We start from the raw sequence: 22,499 nt of genomic DNA, 5'->3' as shown, positions 1-22,499 counted from the left end.
TCAACACCCCCGAATCCTTTTCTGCCAGGCAGCTTTCCAGCCACTCTTCCCTGAGCCTGTAGCGCTGCATGGGGTTGTTATGACCAAAGTGCAGGACCCAACACTTGGCCTTGTTCAACCTCATACAATTGGCCTCAGACCAACGATCCAGCCAGTCCAAATCTCTCTGAATGGCCTTCCTACCCTCCAGCAGGTCAATATTTCCACCCAACTTGATGTCATCTGCAAACTTACTGAGGGTGCAGTCAGTCTCCTCATCCAGATCATTGATAAAGATATTAAACAGAACTGGCCCCAATACTGATCTCTGGGGAACACCACTCGTGACCAGCCGCCAACTGGATTTGACTCCGTTCACCGCAACTCTTTGAGAGGGGCCATCCAGCCGGTTCTTTACCCAGTGAAGAGTACACCCATCTAAGCCGTGAGCTGCTGAAGCTCATGAGCAAGAGAATGCCATGGGAAATGGTGTCAAAGGCTTTACTGAAGTCTAAGTACAGCATCCACGGCCTTCCCCTCATCCACTAAGTGGGTCACCTTGTCATAGGAGGAGGTCAGTTTGGTATTAGCTCAGAATTGAATTTTCTGTGGGTCCATCATACTTGGAACATAATAAAGAATGCTTGAACTGCAAAGCATTATGGACCTCTCAGCTTTAGAGAGGGCCCGTGGGATGTAAAGTAATTTTTCTTTCTGTTTGTGTAAAAAAGGACAACAGTGCAGAAAAAGTAATATGTTCAAGGTCTCTTGGTGAGTGGGAAATGTCTGCAATTAGAAGTCAACATAAATGAGGTTGTAGAAAAAAAAGAGGGTGTTTCAAAACATGGACCCAAAAAGAAATTACTATATTTAGAAACTTGGTCTGTCTTTTTGAAACACCTTGTATTGTAAGTGTGTTTCTTTTCAGTTTGCGTTTTTGTTTGTTTGTTTTTAATTATTTATATTGTTGGGTTGTAATGAATTTTTATAGTCTGTGTGTATTTGGAGGTGTCAGTGCTAGAACTCTGTTTAACAGAAGCTAGGTGGTAAATGGCTGTCATTTTTGAACTCAGTGATTCCTTACTCTGAGCCAGTGGGGCTGTATATCTCCAGCAGAGAATAGGTGTATTTAAACTTTAAACCCATGCTTTCCCGTGAAATACTGAAATCCAAGGCTATACCATTTTTCCAGCAGTGGGGGTTTTTGACAGACTTCTTCTCGAGCCATCACTTTTTCCCATGTTTTGTGATGGAATATTATTAAGAATTCTGTGCAAAGGGATATTCAGTTTTTTTGTTAATAAAAACTAGAAGCTGGGAGTATGATATCTGTAAGCTAGCATTCAGATTTACCACTTAACATTTCAAACTTTCTCATTCTTCAAAGTACATATAGTATAGGCAGACCTCAGAGTGGCAGATTAAGTGCTTTGGGGTTTTTGGATCAGATCTCTGTGTAAGGGCATATTCTTTGCTTGGTGCAGGGGTAGCTAAAAAATTGTGTTGATCTTTGATTCTGGTTACTACCAATACGGTTATGACTGTTCTACTAATGCTATTTTGAGTAAGTCTTCATAAGAGTTATCTTCTCCTCTGTCAGTAGTAACTTTAGAAAGCTTTGTGCTCACAGGTGTAGTACTGGATATGTACAAGCTTAAGGAGTGTCACAGAAGCTTAGTCCTAAAGTAGAATAGGGTAACTATGACTTCTGTGGTGCAATGGCTTTCTCTGGAAGAAACATTACGTTTTTCTTAGTCAGCTGCTTTGTGCTAGTGATCTTATCAGCTGTTCAATTTAATATTCTGTTTGTGGGGTTATTTAGTGGCTGCATGAATGTGTCAAAACTCTGAATTGAGTATTTTTTTCTGGTTCAGCTAAAGTAACTGTTAGAAGTCTGCTACTGAGCTAATGGAAGAAACAGTAGACAATAGCTTTTCACTGTAACGTGCAGACAGATATGATGTAATTTATGAGTTATGTGAGGGCTCTGGTATTTCCTTTCTTTGTCACAAGTGTTTTCCTTATGCTTACTTACTTTTCAATTAAATCAAGTCCTGTCTGAATGTAGGCACTCAAAACATTCTTTCAAAGAAACCTTTCCTGTTTGTTTTGTTGGTTGCTTATGTCCAGTGCACACAACTCTTGGTTTTAAATTGGTAAACCTGATGTGCATTGTGTGCTCCCTCCAGTTTGTAGTGTCAAGTAGGAGAGTACATGGCCAACTTTTCCCAGCCCACTGCCATCATGCAGTATGAAGCATCATGTTCTTCTCAGATTGGAAGAAAAATAAAGACCTGAAATGAGATGAGTAGTGCTGTTCATATTGCAACTGGCTCTGTTAAGGTGCCCAAGGAGAATATAGAAAAAGAATTGCCATCTGTTTCTAGGTATTACCAAAGTTTGTTTCGACTCCTGAAATATTTTTATTTTCTGTGGAAGTTGAATAGCAGGAATGGGGTTTTACACGGTGTTGTTGATTTAAACCTCCCATAGTGAGTTTCATTACAGCTTTTTTCCTGTGGTGTGGCTAATGTTAGACCCTTGTAAAAAGTGCTGTAATTGTTTTGAGTATTGGCAAGCTTATTAAACAGCATGGCAACATTACCTATTTTCATGCACTCCATACAGAACAATGACATTTTCTTCCACCCCCATATTCTGTGCATGTTCCCCCCCCCCCTTTTTGCTGTACACGGAAACTTTGCCAGGTAATTCACTGCATTACAGCAACTAGCAAAATCCCTTGCTTTTCTGATAACTCTTTTTATTTTATCAAGAATACTGAGATAGCTGTACTCAAACAGCTTGTAAAAGAGTTGCCTGCAAAATACTTCTAATGCACTCTTTTCAAAAAGTGCTTACTAGTTTGTTCTTCAGAGAAGAGCTAAAAGGTTTCCTATTTTTACAATGAATCTGATTTTTTTCCCCGATAAATACAGAGATTTCTGAAGTTGCCTGTAACTAGACTGAGTCTATATGTGCAGATACATGCACATAAACATAACTGAGGGAAGAGTCCTACAACGGCCCATTGTTCTAGCCTAATTAGCAGACAGACAAATGGGAAAGGAATAGCGTGGCATTTTCTGGCATAGATTAGCAGAGGCAGCCAATGCAGTCTGCATTTGTTTAGGTTGGGTGAATAAATTGAAGCATTTGTTACTGTATTACATGTGTCTGGTCACTTGTCAAATGTGAAGTGGGACAAGGGAAGAATAAAGGATTCTTGTCAAGCTGTTGAGCTGGCCTGCTTTGCTGCTGTCAACTCTGATTCCAGTTCATTTTGCAAATAGAATACAGTTGTTGTTGCCAGCGCTGAAGCATGAATTTTTAATAAGGAGAGCACAAACCAACCAAATCAAAGTAAACACTATATGTAGCATGGATGTTACAAGTAATTGATTACTGGGTACGGGGGTAAGCATGACATGTGTGAGGGAAAAAAAAAAGTCTTTTAACCTGTTTTAATAGAATTTCTTGATTGCAAAGAGAGAATATAGTCTTCAGGGATTGAGAATAACTGCCTTCAATGGTATTATTTTGTTTTCTATTCTGTTCATTTTTAAAATTCAGATATTATTCTGCATGGTAACCAGAACAGTTAATTTGCTTTTATGGATATTAGACCTGCTGAAAAATTATGTGGAAGATCTGCAAAAAGCTTTTGCTGAATCAAAAAAACACTAGAGAAAACAAACAAACAAAACCCAAACCCAACCAAACAAAAACACACAACAGAACAGTTCAACGTTTAAACCTGTTGGAAAAATAAAACAACAATTTGAACTTGGCTCTTTTAAAATGCTTTCTAAATTGAAACTTTAGGGGGACCTAATTACTTCTGTTTTTCTGATCTGTGATTTGCACAGAGGACTTCGCATAAACTTAGGCTGAAGTGTTTCATTGCTGCAATTGTGATGTTGGAATAGCTTGCATTCCCTGCTCCCCCCCCAAAAAGGCATTTGTTCATTGTGTGGTGTTACATATGACTCTGCTGGGAGTCTCTTAATCATGTGTTTACAAAAGGACCACATTGAGAGAGGTTTTTGAAGACTAAGTAAATGTCATAGCACTTTAGCACTAGGTAAATAGCTAGCTGTAATAGATTAGACAGGTTCTAGGATATCTAGGATAACAGTAGGCAAGTCACAGCATAACACTTATGTAGCCTTGAAAACATTCCTACCAACAGTAATAATCAAAATACCTCCATGATGCAGATAAAAATAATGAGGCAGACAAGCATGTTTTCCAGTTTTTTTAGAGAGAACCAATGTCAAGTTCTCTTCTCATAGTGATGTGTGCAGAGCCTGCTGCCAACTCTTTTTTTCTGTAGCAGAAATTTGTTAGCAGAGTCAAATACAGCTGTAACCAACACTGTAATTTTAGAATGTGTTGCAATAAAATCCAGGATTTTTGCACCTATAAAAAATAACCCATGTCGATGTTCATTTACCAGCTTTCAAGTGGGAGGCGGAATGTAGTGAGATATGCTGTGATAGCATTTTCTCTGTTCACATGTTTTTTAATATCCAAGGACATAGATGCATGTCTGTCAAGGATCTTGTTGTTGTCAAGGTTTAAAGCAAGGTGACAATAAACTGTGTCAGACGCTCTCTGTTACCCCATTCACTCTTAGCTGAAAGAAAAAATCACTAAAAGAGAACTGGTCTTGTTTTTAACAAAACCAGGACAGTTGTGTAATAACTAACTTAATTTTAAGCAGTAGAAATTGCCAAGCAGCCAGAACTTCAATTTGGTCAGGTAGCTCATTCCCCTTATTATTTCTTTTTCCCATAAGTCACAGTTAGAGGTATGTTAGGAAATGGAAGAATTTCCCAAGAAGCATCCAATTCAACTATCAATAAAATGTCCAGGTTGTCAACTGAAGTTAAGATTTTTTTCTGATCTGCCAGGTCAACAGAGAAGAGTTTTCTTCTCCTGTTTTTAGCCATGTACATCTGTGGGACACAACTGAGGTTGCAAATATTTCTACAGCAGGGTTTGCCTGCAGAAAAAGCCTGAGGAGCTGAATATGTCAGGAACAGGCATGTTTTTTAGTCTTTGCAAGAAGGTTGTAGTCATTATGTAATCGCTGATTCAAGGGGTCCTGGCTGTCCTGTCAAAATATTTTTTTGTGTGCAAGTGAATGTGTGATCATGTGCACGGGTAAACATATGGCAGGGCTGAATGAGATGAATTTGAGTCCAATTATTGCTGCTATGAGGAACTAAGGACCGTTTTGGTATTACTTGTGAGTTTTAGAGTGGTATTAACAGCGTATTTCAGCTTGTTGTCTAGCCAGTATCTATAGGCATAATTTGGGCCTTGGACTGCCAGTTCCTTCCTTTGGTACATTCAACTCTGACCTTGTTCACAGTGAACTAAGGTGAAGCTGCAATCAGTTGTGTAAAGAGGCAAAACATACGCATTTGATTCTTATCTATCTATTCCAGTGCAATGACGCTTGTGATGTTAGTCATCTTAGAAATACGTGTAGTATTGGTAATTGCTGTGTTATCAGTTGCTAGGTGTGTATTTCATGCTCCTCTGCTTCACACTACTCATACTTAAGTATTAAGAAGAAATTTAGAAGTTAAGATGGATATGAAACTGAGTGCTGCAGCTGTTCAGCCAGCCACAGTGATGCTTACTTTTTAAGACAGTTGAGCAAAAATAATTCAAAATTAATTTATAATTTAAAACTCTTCTGTATTTGTAGAGCACTTGAATGACCAGATACATCGTCCTTTTCATGATGAGTTTTGAGGCCTGAATTTTTACTTAACATGCACTAAACAGGAGGTTTTCTTTTGACTGCCACAAGTGAAATATTTTAGGTATAGAGAAGCAAAACATAAAACTTTGTTACATGAGATATTTGTTTCTGTTGTAGTTGCTATGCTGCTGTAGCTTGCTCTCCGACCTCTTCAGTTGCAGATCAGTGTCCTGATTTGCAGGTGCTCTTTCTAACAGGGATTTTTTTTTTCCTTTTGGCTATTAAGGTGTAATTTTAATTTGCATTTGAAAATCAAATTTTTTTGTGTGTTTATATGTATGAAGAAATAGGACCTTTTGGAATTTCTTCCTGTAAAGAAACTATTCAGTGGTGGACAATCTGTACTGTTGGAGGTAATAGGGAGGTAATATTAATGCATATATAATATGACTTGGGTTACTTTTCATTTCTGCTGTTGTCAAGCTAACATGCTCTGGACAAAACAGTGACACTGTTAGTTCTTTGGAGGTGGTCAGAAAAAAACAAGTATGTTTAATACTTAGCACCATGGGACTTGATACAAGTTAAGGACTTCTAACAAAATGTCAACATGAACAAGTTGATGAAACAGAAGAGATCTGAAAGCCTCTCAATTTGAACAGACTCCATAAAAATACCATTTTTAATACTGCAGAGATCAGTTTTGAATACAACCCTTATACTATTTGGAAGATCTTCCCTTTCTGCTTGAAGTTGGTTCTCTCCATATTCTCTTGGTTTTGACCTGTTTTTTAATTCAGAGATGTCAGTGTAGCCGTAAGATTACTGTTCCTGGGGTAATCCCTGATGTAGGGAGTGAGAAGAGCATCACAAACATGGACTGTTTTTGTTCCCAATAGCTTTTTAAAATAGCTGTCTGGGAACTGCCTTCACCTCATCCACTAAGTGGGTCACCTTGTCATAGAAGGAGAACAGGTTAGTCAAGCAGGACTTGCCTTTCATAAACCCATGCTGATCACCTGGTTGTCCGGTATATACCACGTGATGACACTCAAGATGATCTGCTGCATAACCTTCCCTGGCACCGAGAGCAGACTGACAGGCTTGTGGTTCCCCAGTTGCTCCTTCTGGCTCTTCTTGTAGATGGGCATCACATTTGCTAACCTCCAGTCAACTGGGACCTCTTCAGTTAGCCAGGACTGATGATAAATGATTGAAAAAGTGGCTTGGTGAGCACCTCTGTCAGCTCTTCTGGTACCCTTGGGTGATCCCATCTGAGCCCATAGAATTTTGTGTGTGTCTAAGTGGTGTAGCAGGTCACTAACCATTTCCCTTTGGATTATTAGGGCTTCATTCTGCTCCCCGTCCCTGTCTTGAAGCTCAGGGGGCTGGGTACCCAGAGAACAACTACTCTTACTGTTAAAGACTGAGACAAAGGCAGCATTAAGTACCTCAGCCTTCTCCTCATCCTTTGTCACTGCTTCCCCTCACATCCAGTAAAGGATCAAGATTCTCCTTAGCCCTCCTTCTTTTGCTAGTGTATTCACAGAAACATTTTTATTGTGTTCTACTGCAGTAACCATATTAAGTTCAAAGTGTGCTTTGGCCCTTCTAGTTTTCTCCCTGTATCACCTCACAACATCTTTGTACTCCTGAGTAGCCTACCCCTTCTTCCAAAGGTCATAAACTCTCTTTTTTCTTTTTTTCCTGAGTTTGTGATTAAGCTCTCTGTTCAGTCAGGCCAGTCTTCTTCCCCATTGGCTTGTCCTTCAGCACATGGGGACAGCCTGGTTTTGCACCTTTAAGATTTCCTTCTTGAAGAATGTCCAGCCTTTCTAGGCTCCTTTGCCCTTCAGGACTGCCTCGAATGGGACTCTGTCAACCAGCCTCCTAAACAGGCCAAAGTGTGCCCTTTGGAAGTCCAAGGTGGCAGTTCTGCTGCATGCCCCCCCACCCCCACTCAGAGAGTTGAAAACCCTGTCATTTTGTGATTGCTGTGCCCAAGACAGCCTCCAACCATCACATCCAGCCACAAGTCCTTCTCTGTTCGCAAACAACAGGTCCAGCTGGTGACTTCCCTAGTTGGCTCACTGACCACGCATCAGGAAGTTGTCTCCTATACTGTTTTGTCTGTGCTGTACTGTATTTCCAGCAGACATCTAGTAAGTTGAAGTCCCCCATGAGAACAAGGGCTAACAATTGTCAGATTTCTCCGAGATGCTTACAGAATATTTTGTCTGCCTCTTCATCCTGGTTGAGCGGTCTGGAACAGACTCTCACCAGATTATCCACCTTGTTGGCCTTCCCCCCGATTCTTACCTAGAAACATTCAACCTTCTCGTCACCATCATCAAGCTCTAGACAGTCAAGAGACTCTAAAATACAGGGCTACCCCACCACCTCTCCTTCCTTGCCTATCCCTTCTGAAGATTTTATAGTTATCTGTTGCAGCACTCCAGTTGTGTGAGTCATCCCACCATATTTCTGTGGTGGCAACTATATCACAGTTTTCCTGCCACATAAAGGCTTCCAGCTCCTTCTGTTTGTAGATGCACTTCAGCTGGGCTATTGATCCCAATACTATTTTGGGTTATAGTTACAGTGAAGTAGTTGACAGTGTCACCTTACATTCATGCTGTTTGCCATTACAGGTCGTTAATCTTTCAAAGAAGTGTGGTAGAAGAAGAGGTATAAGCTCTATACTGAACTTCTCTCCACCATGGTCTTTTTTAAGAAAACAGTTGATTGACTGATTTTTCACTGTTCAGGAAGTAAAACAACATTTTTAAGCATAATGTAAAATATCAAACACTGATTATTTTTATTTAGTAAAGGTGCTAAGATCCAGGGGATTCATTGTCACAGAGGAGTGACTTAAAATTCTGCTTACTGCAGAACAGTGTATAGATTTCTCAAAGAAAAGTGTGACTTAAAAGAGTTCGGTGGCAAGTTCGCTCTATTATTTGTAGGAAATAAGCCAAGCTGAATGCTGCTTACTTTCTCTTCAGGAGCCTGATAACCGTTCATGGAGCAAACTTCCAGGTGTCTTCTCTCCCTGATAACTGTTCACTCCAGAGTCTGCATTCTAGAACTCCAGAGGCAAACCTTCAGGCAACAGCATTTGCAGAAATTAAAAAAAAAAAAGTGCAGGATAGCAGGAGGGCTTGCTCAAGCTGGGTGCCTTTGCAGAGGTCCAACTAAGCATAGAAAACTATGGATTTTTATATCTTTACAAACCATTCACACCATGATTCAGTCCAATAGCAATGTTTGAGTCTGGGGTCTTCTTGCTTTTCATTGGATCTTTCTCACTTATCTCGCATGTGCCTTTGTTTTTTTTTTGCTGTAAATATTGTCTATAGTCCATAGCCTTGCAGGTGCTGTTTTGCCTGAATAAATTCTTTTCTTCTCAGAGAAGTACAAAACAGGCCCCATTTTGCAGATGTCTGTAATGTCTTTGTGTTAGCCTTGAAGTCATTATTTTTTTTCCCTAGTCAAGTCTGTTCTTTCCAGCAAAGTGTGAACTAGACCTTACCTTGCAAGTGTTCAGTGTAGTTTGTAGTTGCTTTTGGCAAATATGAGCAGAACTTTACAGCTTAAGATTTCAGCAAATCCAGCTCACTAAGTAACATGAAGCAAAGAGTCTATTAAAAATCACACAACCTTATGCTTCTAGATGATTCATTATATTTAGTATGCATTGACTTAGGCTAAATTATTTATATGAAACTTAAATTGGGCTCATCCACTGACTTTTGAGTAGTAAAACCATCGCCATACTGCCAGCTTATTTAGCAGAGAGAGCTCAAAGTAGGCTCACCCAGGCTTTCATATATATAGAATAAAGTGGTTGACACACAGTCAAATTGCATACAGTGGGAAACGTATGCACGAGACTCCCTGCACCCACAGCTTATCGGTGTTTAGTGTGCTCTACTGCTTCCTTGTGGGTTTCCTAAAAGGAGTTCATAGCGCAGCTGCAGCTCAGACCATTATCTGCTTTGGAGTCTGGACCAAACTGCTGCTGGTTTGGCTGGGAGGAGGTCGAGTGCATCCACCACAATTCATAAAGCTTTTGAAAATTCATACTTTTGCTAGCAGTGCCTTCTAAGGATTGCTGATGCATGTTGGTCTCCTAACAGAAAGGAAAATTGAAAAAATGAAAAACTGTTGCTGTGCTTACCTAAGGAGGCAATGGAGGAAGGAAGCCTTACAAGTTGTCTGGTCACCTGGGGCTGTTCCCTTCTCAGCTTGGTCAAGAGGTTACTAGTTTTCCTATGCCCAGAGTAGCGAGCATAAGTTTCAAGCAAAAGAAACACTCTTCCTGAAAGCCTGTTTTTATTTTGCAACTTTTGAAGCTGGAAAATACATATTAATGAAATCTTGATGGTAGGCATCTCTCTTGCTTTGCTGTTGGGAATGTATGACTTTGCCTCCCTTTTCTCTACATGGTTTTTGAGCTTCAAGTTACTGTTGCTTTCCTTCTACCCAAGCCTTCCCTCGAAATTTGTTGGTGCTACTGATGCTGTAGTTACCAAACCTTGTCAGCTACTGCTGACTGGAAGAAACATTCTTGCTGGTGTCTCTCCCCACGCCAGCACGTTTCTGGAGCTCTGCAGTGAACCACTGTGGTGGTTAACTTAGGCCAATGGATTTATTTCTGTTGTATTAGGTTTTTTGGCAAGAAGGGCAGCATCAGTTCATTGAGAAGCTGCGGTGACTTGAGGTAGTTCAAAGTGCACATCAAACTATGTCCTCTGTTCTGTGTAGCATACTTATTTGGGTGATGTTACAATACTGCTTTTCTAGATCCTTTCCTTTTATTATACCTTTGCAGCCTGAGCACTGTTTCTTTTCAGAGCTTCTGAGATATTATTTGGAGACTAAGGTCTCCAAAAGCAAATAGCAGCACAGTCCAGCTCCCAAAGTGAATGTGAATTTGGTTTTGATGTGCAATAGATTCAACTTCTGGGTCTGCAGAACTCCATATGCATGCCTAGGTGAGAATTATTTCTAGAAGACTATTCTCATGAGGATTTGAATTTCCACTATTCTTAGTGGGCTCGAAACATATGTCTCATGTGGGTAATTTTCATTTATTCTCTACTGTTGGTGGAAACTTCCTGCTGGTGTGTACTGGTCTAGCTGAAATGCCACAAGTTACTTTTGTTCTGGTTTCCAGTTTTGGAGTGTTGCTCAACAATAAATGTCCTTGTCAGTGTTCAAACTCCACACAGCATTGATTTAGTAACAGGGCAGGAAAAGACACATACTCATATCGTTCTTTTTTGTGCTGAAGCACACATGGGTGGACATGGGGAAAATGTGTTAAGCAACTGCATGTTTTACTGTGTATCCTGGTTCTGTACTTATAAAAAAAAAGTTGCCAGAAAGACGACACTGAAGATGCCATTTGTCTCTGACATGTGCTCTGTGTTGTTGTTTGGCACTGTCAAGGGTTAAGATTGCAGGGTAACAATAAAACCCTGGCAGATGTATTGTTAACCCCCTCTCCCCCCCACTTCCCCCTTTTTGCCCCTCCCTCTCCCCACCTTCCCACTCAGGACAGGCGATTGGGAGGCAAAGAAGGACAGAGAGGAGAGAGTTGAAAAAATTAACAATGTTTTACTAATGCTACTAATAAGAATAGAGAAAATAATACAAAATGTACAAAACCAATCTTGAAAGTCTCAGTGACTGCAGAGCCGGCAACAGAAGTCCTGGATTAGACTCTGCAGCCAACCGAAGCTGGATTCAGTCTGTCACTAGGCCTCAGTTCGCAGGGACAACTAGCAAGGTCCTCTCCTAATGTCGGCCATAAGCAGAAGGGAAAAAGCAAAGGCAAAAGGGAAAAGGGACAAGGGACGAGATCCTTGTGATCTCCCACTTTTATATGAAGTATTCATGTGAATGGAATGTTATACACAGTTGGTCAGTTTCTTGGTCACCGGTTTCTCGTTGCCCCTCTCGCGAGATGTCCATCCATGCTTATCAATAAGTTTGCATTCCATTACTAGGTTTACCAAAACATGTGTCTGGTTCTCCAGGAAAATGCAGTTAATATGAAGGCTTTAGCTGACAGGCAAAATTCACTGAAAGAGAAACTTGTTTTTAACAAAACCAGGACAGGCACCCTTTCCAAAAGCAGTGAAACTTTGCAGTGGGGAGGAAGAACAGCGGAGACAAAAGAACAACAGTCCTGTTGGCTTAGAATTAATTTTGCATCAACTTTGGCCAGATGAGAAATACTTGCTGTAGTTGCAACTTGATTTCTCATTGGGTTGTCTGGAGCAAATAATTAATTTCAAATAATTAATGTAATTTGTTTACAAAATAATCAAGTGTTTTGTTAGCCTTTGTCATTTATTATGTAGAGCTTGTGTGTGAAAACCATGTCTAACACACTGATACGCAGCTAGTGATAAGTTTGACTGAGGAATGTGATGAAATATTTGGACCACCCCCGGTGAAATTATTTATTATTTTTTTAAGATTCTAGATAGAGATTGCTATGTTCCATATTAGCTTAGGAGGCTGTGAGAAAGATGCGGTCATTGTGAATAAGAGTGCCAGCACAAGTAGCTAGTTGAGAAGAACTGATTAGGAATAACCATCCTCAGACGTCTATATTTCAATGAAAGTTTGATGTCCTTATTTTAAGGAAATCTCTTCTTCTTTTAGTGACAGTGCAGTCACTCTTGTTTTAGTGACAGTGCAGTCACTCTTGTTTTAGTGACAGTTCACAGCTTGCTATGCTGTAGTGAAGCATCCACATCAATAGCAAAGGAAATTATACCATGAATGTTTTTCTCCCCAGGTGCTGAAGAAGTCTTGTTGCTTGCTAGAAGGACTGACTTGAGAAGGATTTCCCTGGACATGCCAGATTTCACTGACATTATTCTGCAGATAGACAACATCAGACATGCAATTGCCATAGACTATGATCCTGTAGAAGGCTACATCTACTGGACTGATGATGATGTCCGGGCAATTCGTCGGGCCTACCTTGATGGTTCTGGAGCACAGACTCTGGTAACCACAGAAATCAACCATCCAGATGGTATTGCTGTGGATTGGGTGGCAAGGAACCTGTACTGGACTGATACTGGAACAGACCGCATTGAAGTGACCCGGTTGAATGGGACATCAAGAAAGATCCTTATCTCAGAAAACCTAGACGAACCTCGAGCAATAGTGCTCAATCCTGTAATGGGGTAGGTTTTGTGTTTATTGATAGCCCTGTGATAGGTGTTTGGATCAAATTTATGGTCTTCTGAAACTGAAAATCTGCAAATCATGAGATTATGTGTATATTATTTGTCAAATGCTCTGGAAATAACTGGCTTTCCCTTGCTTCATCCCTTTAATACAGTATATATAAAAGGTGATTTCTAAATATTGTGTTCTTCAGTGAACCTGTACCTTGTGTGTTTTACTGAGTTTTCTCTGTGTCTTCAGTGTTACCATAACAATGAAAGAATTGGGACAGTGCATGTTTTCAGTAGTTTAATATATTTAATGGTCACACATATTGTCACCACTGATTATGGTTTGAGTTAGCTTGTTTGCTGCAGTTGGGAAAGCAGAAAGTTAGTAAGTTCTTTCAAAAGCAGGACAGATCTTGACACTTTTTTGTCTTGCATGTTATGTGCATTGTCTGTTTCCCTTTTTTTTACAGCTACATGTATTGGACAGACTGGGGTGAAAGTCCAAAGATAGAATGTGCTTATTTGGATGGCTCAGAAAGGCGAGTTCTGGTGAATACATCCTTAGGTTGGCCTAATGGCTTGGCACTGGATCTTGAAAAAGACAAGCTTTACTGGGGAGATGCAAAAACAGATAAAATTGAGGTGAGTAATAGAGCCATACTTGGGTGCATTCTTAGAAAACAAGTGCTATTCTTGCGTGCTGCTTTATGTTATGGGTACATTTATGCATTTTTAAAGGAGTCTGTTGTTTCATTATTCTTAACATGGTATTTAGCATAACGAAACATTTGAGAAGACAGGAAACACATTTGTGTGGTTCAGAAAACTTTTGTGTGAAGTGTTATGTTTGTTATGTCTACATTGCTACAAGTGTAATTTAATAGCTTGAAATCTCAGGTTTTACCTGAAACTTTTGTGAGAAATTGGGATGCTCAGGTACAACATCCTTAAAAGATGTTCTGACTTGTCTGTGGTGCTTGGAACTAGTATTTAAAATTGCTGCATACAGAAGTCTTGATGCAACATTTGTGTGCAGGAGATGGTGGATGTGGGGGGCCCTAGAGAGCCATATATCAGGACCTTACTAATGGTGTGGTGTTCAGATGCATGGACAATAAGTAATTTTTAAAATTTTTAATGTACAGCCTCTTTTGAAATCAATGTAGGCATTCTACCTCTGAATTTTAGGAGGGGAAATCCTCTTCACAATGTTGTATAAACATTTATAACAATATTTATTATGACAATATTTAATATTTCTTAATTTTTGAAAGAATGCTAGATACCTGGCGTGATTCCTTGATGTCCCCTTTTCTCTGGGAAGAGTTTTCTTAAAAATGCAAAAAATTCATCTTGCCTACCTATTGCTCAAACACTAGACAAGCTGGACAAATTATCCGCGTTTGTTATTATGTGCTCCAAGGAACAAGATAGCAAAGTGATTCTGGAGTTTCACTCCTTTAAATTTAAAATATGGTCAAAGCAGGCATCTGTACTGATCTAATCATGGATATTGACATTTGCACCAGGGAGGACGGAGATGTTTCAGGAGACATTTTCCTAAAGGAGGCGCCTTTTTTCTGATTGTTTTCACATCAGTATCTTAATCTAAAAGAATAACTGTGCTCCCACAGAAGCAAAACAAGTCTTTGATGTCACTGCAAAGAACTGAGCCCCGAAGTAGTTTCACTCAAAGCAAGAGATGACAAATTAAATAACTGAAAGATTAGAATGAAGGTTTTGGGCAAAGTTTTTTTGGGCTTCTGAGTATGTTCATTAAATTCTGAGGTTTCAGTGAATTATTAACACCACTATTCAACTGAGAGGAAATTCAGCAAATTGATAGAGCTTGATAATATTGTGATATAGAAGGGCAAATGGCTTTTGTGTAATCTAGTAATGCTGATGAACGGCCATTTTATACATTTGTTGTGGATGTGTTCATGGAGTTGCTGAAGACCTTTATGTAGTAATGGTTTTACTTGCATGAGTGTGTCCATTTAATTTGTGACAGCTAAGGACATGGATACAGCCAGATATCGTGAGGAAGTCTCAAACAGTTGCTTAAGGTCTTCTTGTGTTCCCCACCACCATCAGTTCTTAGTTTCTAAATAAAATAGTTATTTAAGAAGTGCATCTGGTTAATGGCCATTTTTGTTCATATTTCTGAGAAGGGAAAATTGGATTTTGAACCTCAGTCTAAAGTTCTTAGTAGGTTACGATTAACCCAAGGGTTTGGATGACAGCGTGAGATATGGCCTGAGATCAGGCAAATGCAGAAATTCCTGCTCTGTTCTCTTTAGATTGTTAGATTTGTCAGCCACGCAAATGTTCCTTTTTAATGTCTTGTTAAGCTCCAGGTGACTGGTGGCCATAGGTCACTTGACCTGGGTGTGGTATGTTCTTAGTATGAAGTAGTTGTTTAACTTCCACAAAGATGTCAGAAGAACAGTTTGAAAATTAAAGGTGCTAAATAATTAGCTCTGAGTATTTTACTTTGAAAAGGGAGTTCTACAGGGAATTTGAAGTAATTTCAAAGTAAGATAAGGGTAATAACTAGCTAATTTAAATCTATTCATAAAAACAATAATCAAACCAGAATGTGAGGGTAAAGTCCCCCCTCCAAAAAAGTTTTTTCTCTTTGAAGCAATAATTAACATTTTTTTTCCTGTGCTATAGGCTAGTTTGCTGAAGTCATGTTTTGCCTTTACTGTTACAATACCTAAGAAAAGCAATATAGAAATTTTTCCCTTGGTCATGACCTATAAAGTTGATTGAGTTTTCATGTTGTTTCAGCAGTATTATATGTAACATTTTTAGGTAAAAAAATCTTAAGGAATGACTGTGTTCTTTAGAGGTTTTGCCCTCAGGAAGAAGGGAAGCAAGACATCTCCAGAAATACAGCTTCAGTGTTTCGCAGTACGGGTCTTGATATCTATCAGAGAGATCCTATTCCCCCTTACAGCCTGCAGGACAGGGAATGTTCCACATGCCACCTTTTCTATCTGGGACTGCAGTTGTGCAATGTGTCTCATAGGTTTAAGCAGCCTAGTCAGGCCATTGCATTTCACTGTAAGGCAGTGAAGCCAGGGATAGTTTGGTTTGGCATCAAAGTTTAGGAAAATCAGAGAAGGCAAGGTAAGGGCTTTTTTTCCCCCCAGTTTTTTCTTTTGCTTATTATACTTACTTTCTGTGATTCTCTGTAGATACATTGATTACTATATATTGTGCAACCCTGTTTTAATTGTTAGCACAAAGAGTGGAATCTCCATGCTCCTAGCAATGGATTTCACATTTTCTTAGATGAAAACAGGTGTAAATATTCTCATTTTAAGTCTTCCCCCCTTCTTTTTTTAATTTTTGCAATTTTTCCCCTTATGCTTGGAGTTTACTTTTGTTAGCTATCACAAATAGACTCGTTCTTAGGCTTTATTTACAAATATCTGAATAGGCCCATTTAGGATATTATGGGAAAAAATGCCTGCAGTTCTGAACCGTGCTGTGAAGGGGTTTGTTGTGGTCCGTTCCAGGCTCTGGCATGAGTTAAAATGCCACTGTCATGTTATCAGTAGAAATGCATATTAGATGTCTATTGCAGAACTTCCTCTAGAAAACAAATTTTCAATTTCAGTTTTGGAAGATGTGCCAGATATTTTTGTGTATTATGCTCACTTGGGAAAGAGCTGTGTGACTTAACCAATCACTGACACAGCTCAGATACTGGCCAGTTTGAGATTGGTCTGTAATAGACGTTCTTCTGATTAATACTTCTCTGTAAGATGAAAAGAGTGTGCTAAGGAAATATTTTAGAATAGAAGCAAATTGATCCAATGGACTGCATTTCACATTTATTGCTCATCTTGCTGTATTTGAAACCTCACAGTCCTTTCCTGCAAGATTTCTGTGTTTGAGAGGTTCTGTTGATATCCTGGATTTTCCTAGTAAGCCATTGCTTGTGCTACTCTGCTTGGCCTCAGTACATGCGAAACGTCACTGTATGGGGTGGGATTTTTACTCCTGTTGTAGTTATTCAGCATAGACTCATTCTATTACGCATGTGTTCTGTTGCCAAGAGCATGCTATTTAAGTGGCTTGCCAATGCAGCTGGTGTCTTGGTGGTTTGTTGTGTATGTATGTCTGTTGCATCCACACCTTGTCAGAAACAAAAACCAGTTGACTGCAAGTCAATTTATATTTTATACTAGAGTGGACCTAGCTGAGTATTAGGACTTTTCTTTTTCCTGGTAAGCACCTAAAACTACCTTGAAGCATGTTACTGGATAAATTTAATTTATGTTAACACCTAAAACCAGCATGGGTGGGAGAGTAGATAGTGAGCTGTAACTCTATTTTGTAACTCATTAGGTAGGGAAAAAAAAAAAGTTGATGAAGTTTTGGGTGGTTGTAGCTACACTTGCAGGAAGAGAATTCTTGCTTCATTTAAAATGATATTCAGATTTATGTTGAGCACTCCTGAAGGAGGAAGACTTGAACCAAATTGAGGGCCGCCACACAGTTCAGAAAGTAGCACTCTGCAGCAGCACTGTACTGCAGAAGACAAAGAAGGTGTTATGTGACATGTGGATCTCTGTGTGCTGCTTTGTATGTGCTGAAGATTCAAGGCCAAAGAGCTATTCGGTGGTAATGGAGAGGGACAGTGGCAGGTCCAGTATACTGTTCTGCATTGGAGTAGTTGACTTAATGCACATCCTCTATTCCCATTGCCATTTTTTCAGAATAATTAGTTTCTCTTGGGCTTTTGCACTGCTGTCACTTGACTGTTTTCTCATCCAAAAACTGCAGTCTCAAATTTCCTGAAGCAACTGGAAATTTTCTGTAAACCAAAGATCTGCTAAAGGTGTAAGGTAAAGGAGAAATTTCCCATCTCCAGTGTTTACCTCTATCTGTCTACTTTTGCCTGTGTCAAAATGTCCCAGCTCACTGTGAAGAAATTGCAAAATAAAATAAACCATTATCTCTACTACTGTGCGGACGATGGTTGGACTTAAATCCTGTTGGGGAAGAAGCAGTATTAAGGCTGATGCCCGATAATGTAGAAAGTGCATTATGTGGACTTTTTTGTAGTTTTCTGACAAAAAACTTGCAGATGAGAATTGCTTTCATCACATGGCATGCCTTCAGTTGCTTTCCAAATAGAAAAAAAACAAGAGTGAATACAGCTTGTGCATGTTTATATGTATCTCTGTGTGGTGTTCTGCTTTAATTTCTGGAATTTTAGATCTGCAGGGAGCCATCTTATTATTCCTGGGAAGGCCTGTTCACACATAGAGTGCTTAAGAGTGTCTGAACTTTGCATAGCTTGGAAATTTGGCAAGCTGAAAATGTATGTCCTGTTTTTGCTGGACCTTGGGTTTGAAATGTACTGTCAATCTCTCTGGTTTTGTTTTTGTTGTGGGTTTTTTTGTTTTGGTTTGTGGGTTTTTTTTTTGGAGGGGGGAAAGGGTTGTGGAGTTGGTCAGTTTGTTTTAGGGGTGGTTTTGGTAACACATTTTGACATTACTTTTGGGTGCACTCTTCCACAATTGGAAAATAAAAGCTCCAGGGCTGTGGAGGGTACCAAGCAGAATCTTATACCAGGAGAGTATGTTCTTTTTTGTGCGTCTTATTTCACGAACTGAAAATAGCAGGTATCCTTTCCTGGCAAAAAACCTTTATTGACCTTCCCATCTGCAGCATTCAGCTGCAACACAAAGGACTCAGTCACTTTGCAAACAGTTTGCATCCTGAAGAAACCATTTGGTAAGGCTTGTCAAAATTTTGTGTGACAAGACCCTATGGGGTTTTCGCTGCAGATTTGGCACCCTATGGTAACGTTGTTCCCAGCTTTTTTGTTTGTTTTTTTAGTTAGTTGACAAAGTGTACAGCAGGGAAAAATATATAGCAGATTTTGAGTTGTGTCTGTTGAGATCAGGTGTTTGTCTGCATGGCTTCAGATATGAGTAGGGGGTGTGAATTAATCCAATTGAGCTCTGGACTTCACTGACAGAGAAGAGGTACTTTCCGGGAACCAACAACAGATTAATAAGTATTACCGGGTTTCAGCAAAGAAGTCCCAATGGCATCCATGTGTAGAGTTTCCTAGTTCCCCTTAAAACATGTTTCTCATGTTTTATTTCTTCAGCATTTGCTTAAAGTGCCTAAGGTATAATTGCATAATGAGCAATTATTGAATTCTCAGGTGCCTGTTATTACATATACATTTTACTTAAGTTTGTGAAAGATTCTTGGAATAAATTACATGCAGACTATCCTTTCTGGCAGCTTCCCCTCACCTCTCCCCTCATTCCACCCTCTGTTGACAAATGTCCTTCATCTGTCTTTGCAGAAGATTCGTAATTATGTACAGTAATTCTATGCAAATTTGTAGGGTATTTAAGTCTAAAGTCTAAGTCAGCACCAGATGGCAATCCTGGAGTTCACTGAAAAAATTTTAAAGATGCAGTTATGTGGGCTCTCCTTGAAATCTAAGGAAACCAGCTTTATGACTACTTGGAGTTTGATTGTATTCTGCATAAGTAGCATTAAATGATATTTGTAACAATTTGCTGCTTCAATGGGAGCAGGCTTTTCAGATCTCACTTGTACTGAGGAGAAAAATTAACAACTAAAGTAATTTAAGGCTGCTTTTTCTGAGCAAGTCTTGCTGTTTATCCCCTGTGCGACCCCACACACAGCAGCTAAAACCATGTGCCACTCACTCACCTCTCCCCCACCCCCAGTGAGATGAAAAGGAGAATCAGGAAACAAACGGCAAAACTATTGGGCTAGGATAATAACAGTTTAATGGAACAGTGAAGAAGAAACCAAACAAATTTAACAACAATAATGAAAGAATATACAAAGCAATGGATACACAGCACAACCTCACCACATGGCAATCGCCGCTGTAGCCCAGCTCCCCCGAAGCAGCAAGTGGATTCCCAACTGCAGCCTGCACCAAAACCTCCACCCCGCCATACAGCTGCTTGCGCCCAAAAAACAGCAGTGAGAGAGTAAGCAAGACTTGTCCCCCTGACCAGCCCCCTTTGTAACTGAGCATGACTTAGATGGTATCTAATACCCCCTTTGGCAAGTTCTGGGTCAGCTGTTCTGGCTGTGTCATCCTCACAGCTATTTTTAGAAGTTAACCCTATGTCGGCTGACCCAGCATATTCCACCACTTATTCTACACCATTAATGTCATGCTCAGGTCTTACACTTACCAGTACATTTCAATTAATTACTACTACCTTAGATGTATATATACACATACGCATATGCACAGAGATATTTTTGCCTTGCTTCATGGCATAACCTCATCCCTTTAAAATGTTCTTTGAGTCCATTTAGTCCATGACTTTTGATTCTATCTTGTTTGGATGGTCTTCTGGGGCAAGAAAGATGGAATGTCATGTTGGAGTGTTGCATTGTTGCATGCTGCATCTGGAATTTGTAGCTCATGCACTAGGTGTGGTTCCTGCCTATGGTTTGCCAGTCACAGGTGTCAGCCTTAAGGGGGTAGCTGGCTGCCAGTTGTTCCAGCCAGCTCTGGTTCCATCATTGCTGCACTTTGTTCAGTTTTGTCAAAGTTCATTCTTCATTAGTTGACCAAGGGAAACCTGTCAGTGTGATCTTTTTGGATTTCAATAAAGCCTTTGATACTGTCTCTCACAGTATTCTGGACAAGATGTCCAGCACACAGCTGGATAAACACACAAAGCAGTGGGTGAGCAATTGGCTGACGGGCCAGGCTCACAGAGTTCTAGTAAATGGGGTTATGTCAGACTGGTGACCAGTCACTAGCAGGGTTCTGCAGGGATCCATCTTAGTGCCAGCACTCTTCAATGTCTCCATAAATGACTTAGACTCAGAACTTGAGGGATTGATTAGTAAGTTTGCCAATGACACAAAATTGGGAGGAGCTGTCGACACTCTGGAGGGCAGAGAGGCCCTGCAGAGGGATCTGGACAAACTGAAGAACCAGGCAATCACCAACCACCTGAAGCTCAACAAGGGAAGTGCTGGATTTTGCACCTGGGACAAGGCAACCCTGGCCGTACCTACAGACTGAAAGACAAGATGCTGGAAAGCAGCTCTGCAGAGAACAACCTGGGGGTTCTGGTCAATGGCAAGTTGAACCTGAGTCAACAGTGTGCTCTGGCAGCGGAGAGGGCCAACTGTGTCCTGGGGTGCATCAAGCACAGCATTGCCAGCTGGGCAAGGGAGGTGATTGTCTCACTCTACTCCGCACTGGTTCGGCCTCACCTGGAGCACTGTGTGAATTTCTGGGCCCCACAGGATAACAAATATACTAAGCTACTGGAGAGTGTCCAGAAGAGGGCTACAGAGTTGGTGAAGGGTTTGGAGGGGAAGTCATATGAGGAACGGCTAAAGTCACTACATTGCTCAGCCTGGCGAAGAGCAGACTAAGTGGAGACCTGATCGCGGCCTACAGCTTCCTCACAAGGGGAGGAGGAAGTGTAGGTGCTGATCTCTTCTCTTTAGCAACCAACAACAGAACCCAAGGCAATGGCAGGAAGATGTGCCAGGGGAGGTTTAGGCTAGATATTAGGAAAAGGTTCTCCCCCCAGTCGTTGGTGGAGCACTGAAACAGGCTCCCCAGGGAGGTATCTAGAAAGACTAGGCAATGCCCTCAAACACATGGTGTGGACTGTGAGGTTGTCATATGAAGGGACAGGAGTTAGCCTTGATGATCCTTGTGGGTCCCTTCCAACTGAGGACATTCTATGGTTCGTTAACCTGAAAGGTACTTAGTGAATACTGTTAGTATCTTGTGTAGTGTTATGTAGCAATTACCAGCAGCAATTGCCATCATACAGTTTGCATCATGTGAGTATTCTCCACAGAATCAAATCCCCCTGAGTTACACATCGGACTCCTCCATCCTTCAGCATTACCCACCAAGTGCACCCTGGTCCCTGAGCACAAGCTTTCCCACAGATGGGTTTGCCTTTTTGCAAGGCAGGAGAAACCCAGACTCTTTTCCATAACACATTCTTCGTGAACAACAGTGAGACTTTATCCCCTTCTACAACATGCGGAAGCTTTGTTTGGGCAGGGCCAGCCTGACTGTTAGATCCTCTAGTGTTAAGTAACAAGGTGGCTTTTGCTAAATATTAATCCAAATTTCTCACAGTTCCGCCACCCTTTGCTCTCGGTGTAGTCTTTAACAGTCCTTTATACTGTTCAATTTTCCTGGAGGCTGGTGCATGATAGGGGATGTGATATACCCATTCAATGCCATGGCCTTTGCCGCAGGTGTCCATGATGTTGTTTTGGAAATGAGTCCTGTTGTCTGAGTTATTTCTTTCTGGGGTGCCGTGTCTCGATAGCACTTGTTATATATATGGTGCATCCCTTCCTTGTTGACCTGAGGCATCATGGGCCCACTGAGCTATAAATAATTTACCTTTATGTTGCCAGTCGAAATATACCCGAGCCACTTCAATATTAGCAGCCTGATGCACCTGCTGTTTGTTTTGCTGTTCCTCAGTGGAATGACTTTTAGGCACATGAGCATCTACGTGGTGCACTTTTACAGGCAGGTTCATAGCCAAGCAGCCATAACTTGC

The 22,499-nt window shown here is 40.5% G+C and overlaps 1 protein-coding gene across 12 annotated transcripts in view; it reads left to right on the top strand.

Annotated features, from left to right (window-relative positions):
* Window positions 1–22,499, top strand: part of LRP5 (LDL receptor related protein 5) — a 180,698-nt gene that overhangs the window by 66,092 nt on the left and 92,107 nt on the right. For all 12 annotated transcript variants that reach the window (XM_065064887.1, XM_065064888.1, XM_065064886.1 and 9 more), the window contains 2 exons: window positions 12,516–12,912; window positions 13,377–13,548. In XM_065064887.1, coding sequence (XP_064920959.1) covers window positions 12,516–12,912; window positions 13,377–13,548 — 569 coding nt within the window. The remainder of the gene's footprint in view (window positions 1–12,515; window positions 12,913–13,376; window positions 13,549–22,499) is intronic.

This window comes from Columba livia, chromosome 5 (assembly GCF_036013475.1).
Source record: "Columba livia isolate bColLiv1 breed racing homer chromosome 5, bColLiv1.pat.W.v2, whole genome shotgun sequence".
Taxonomy (NCBI): Eukaryota; Metazoa; Chordata; class Aves; order Columbiformes; family Columbidae; genus Columba; species Columba livia.
Note: the sequence above shows the minus strand (reverse complement) of the source record. Positions and strands in the feature narration are given on the sequence as shown.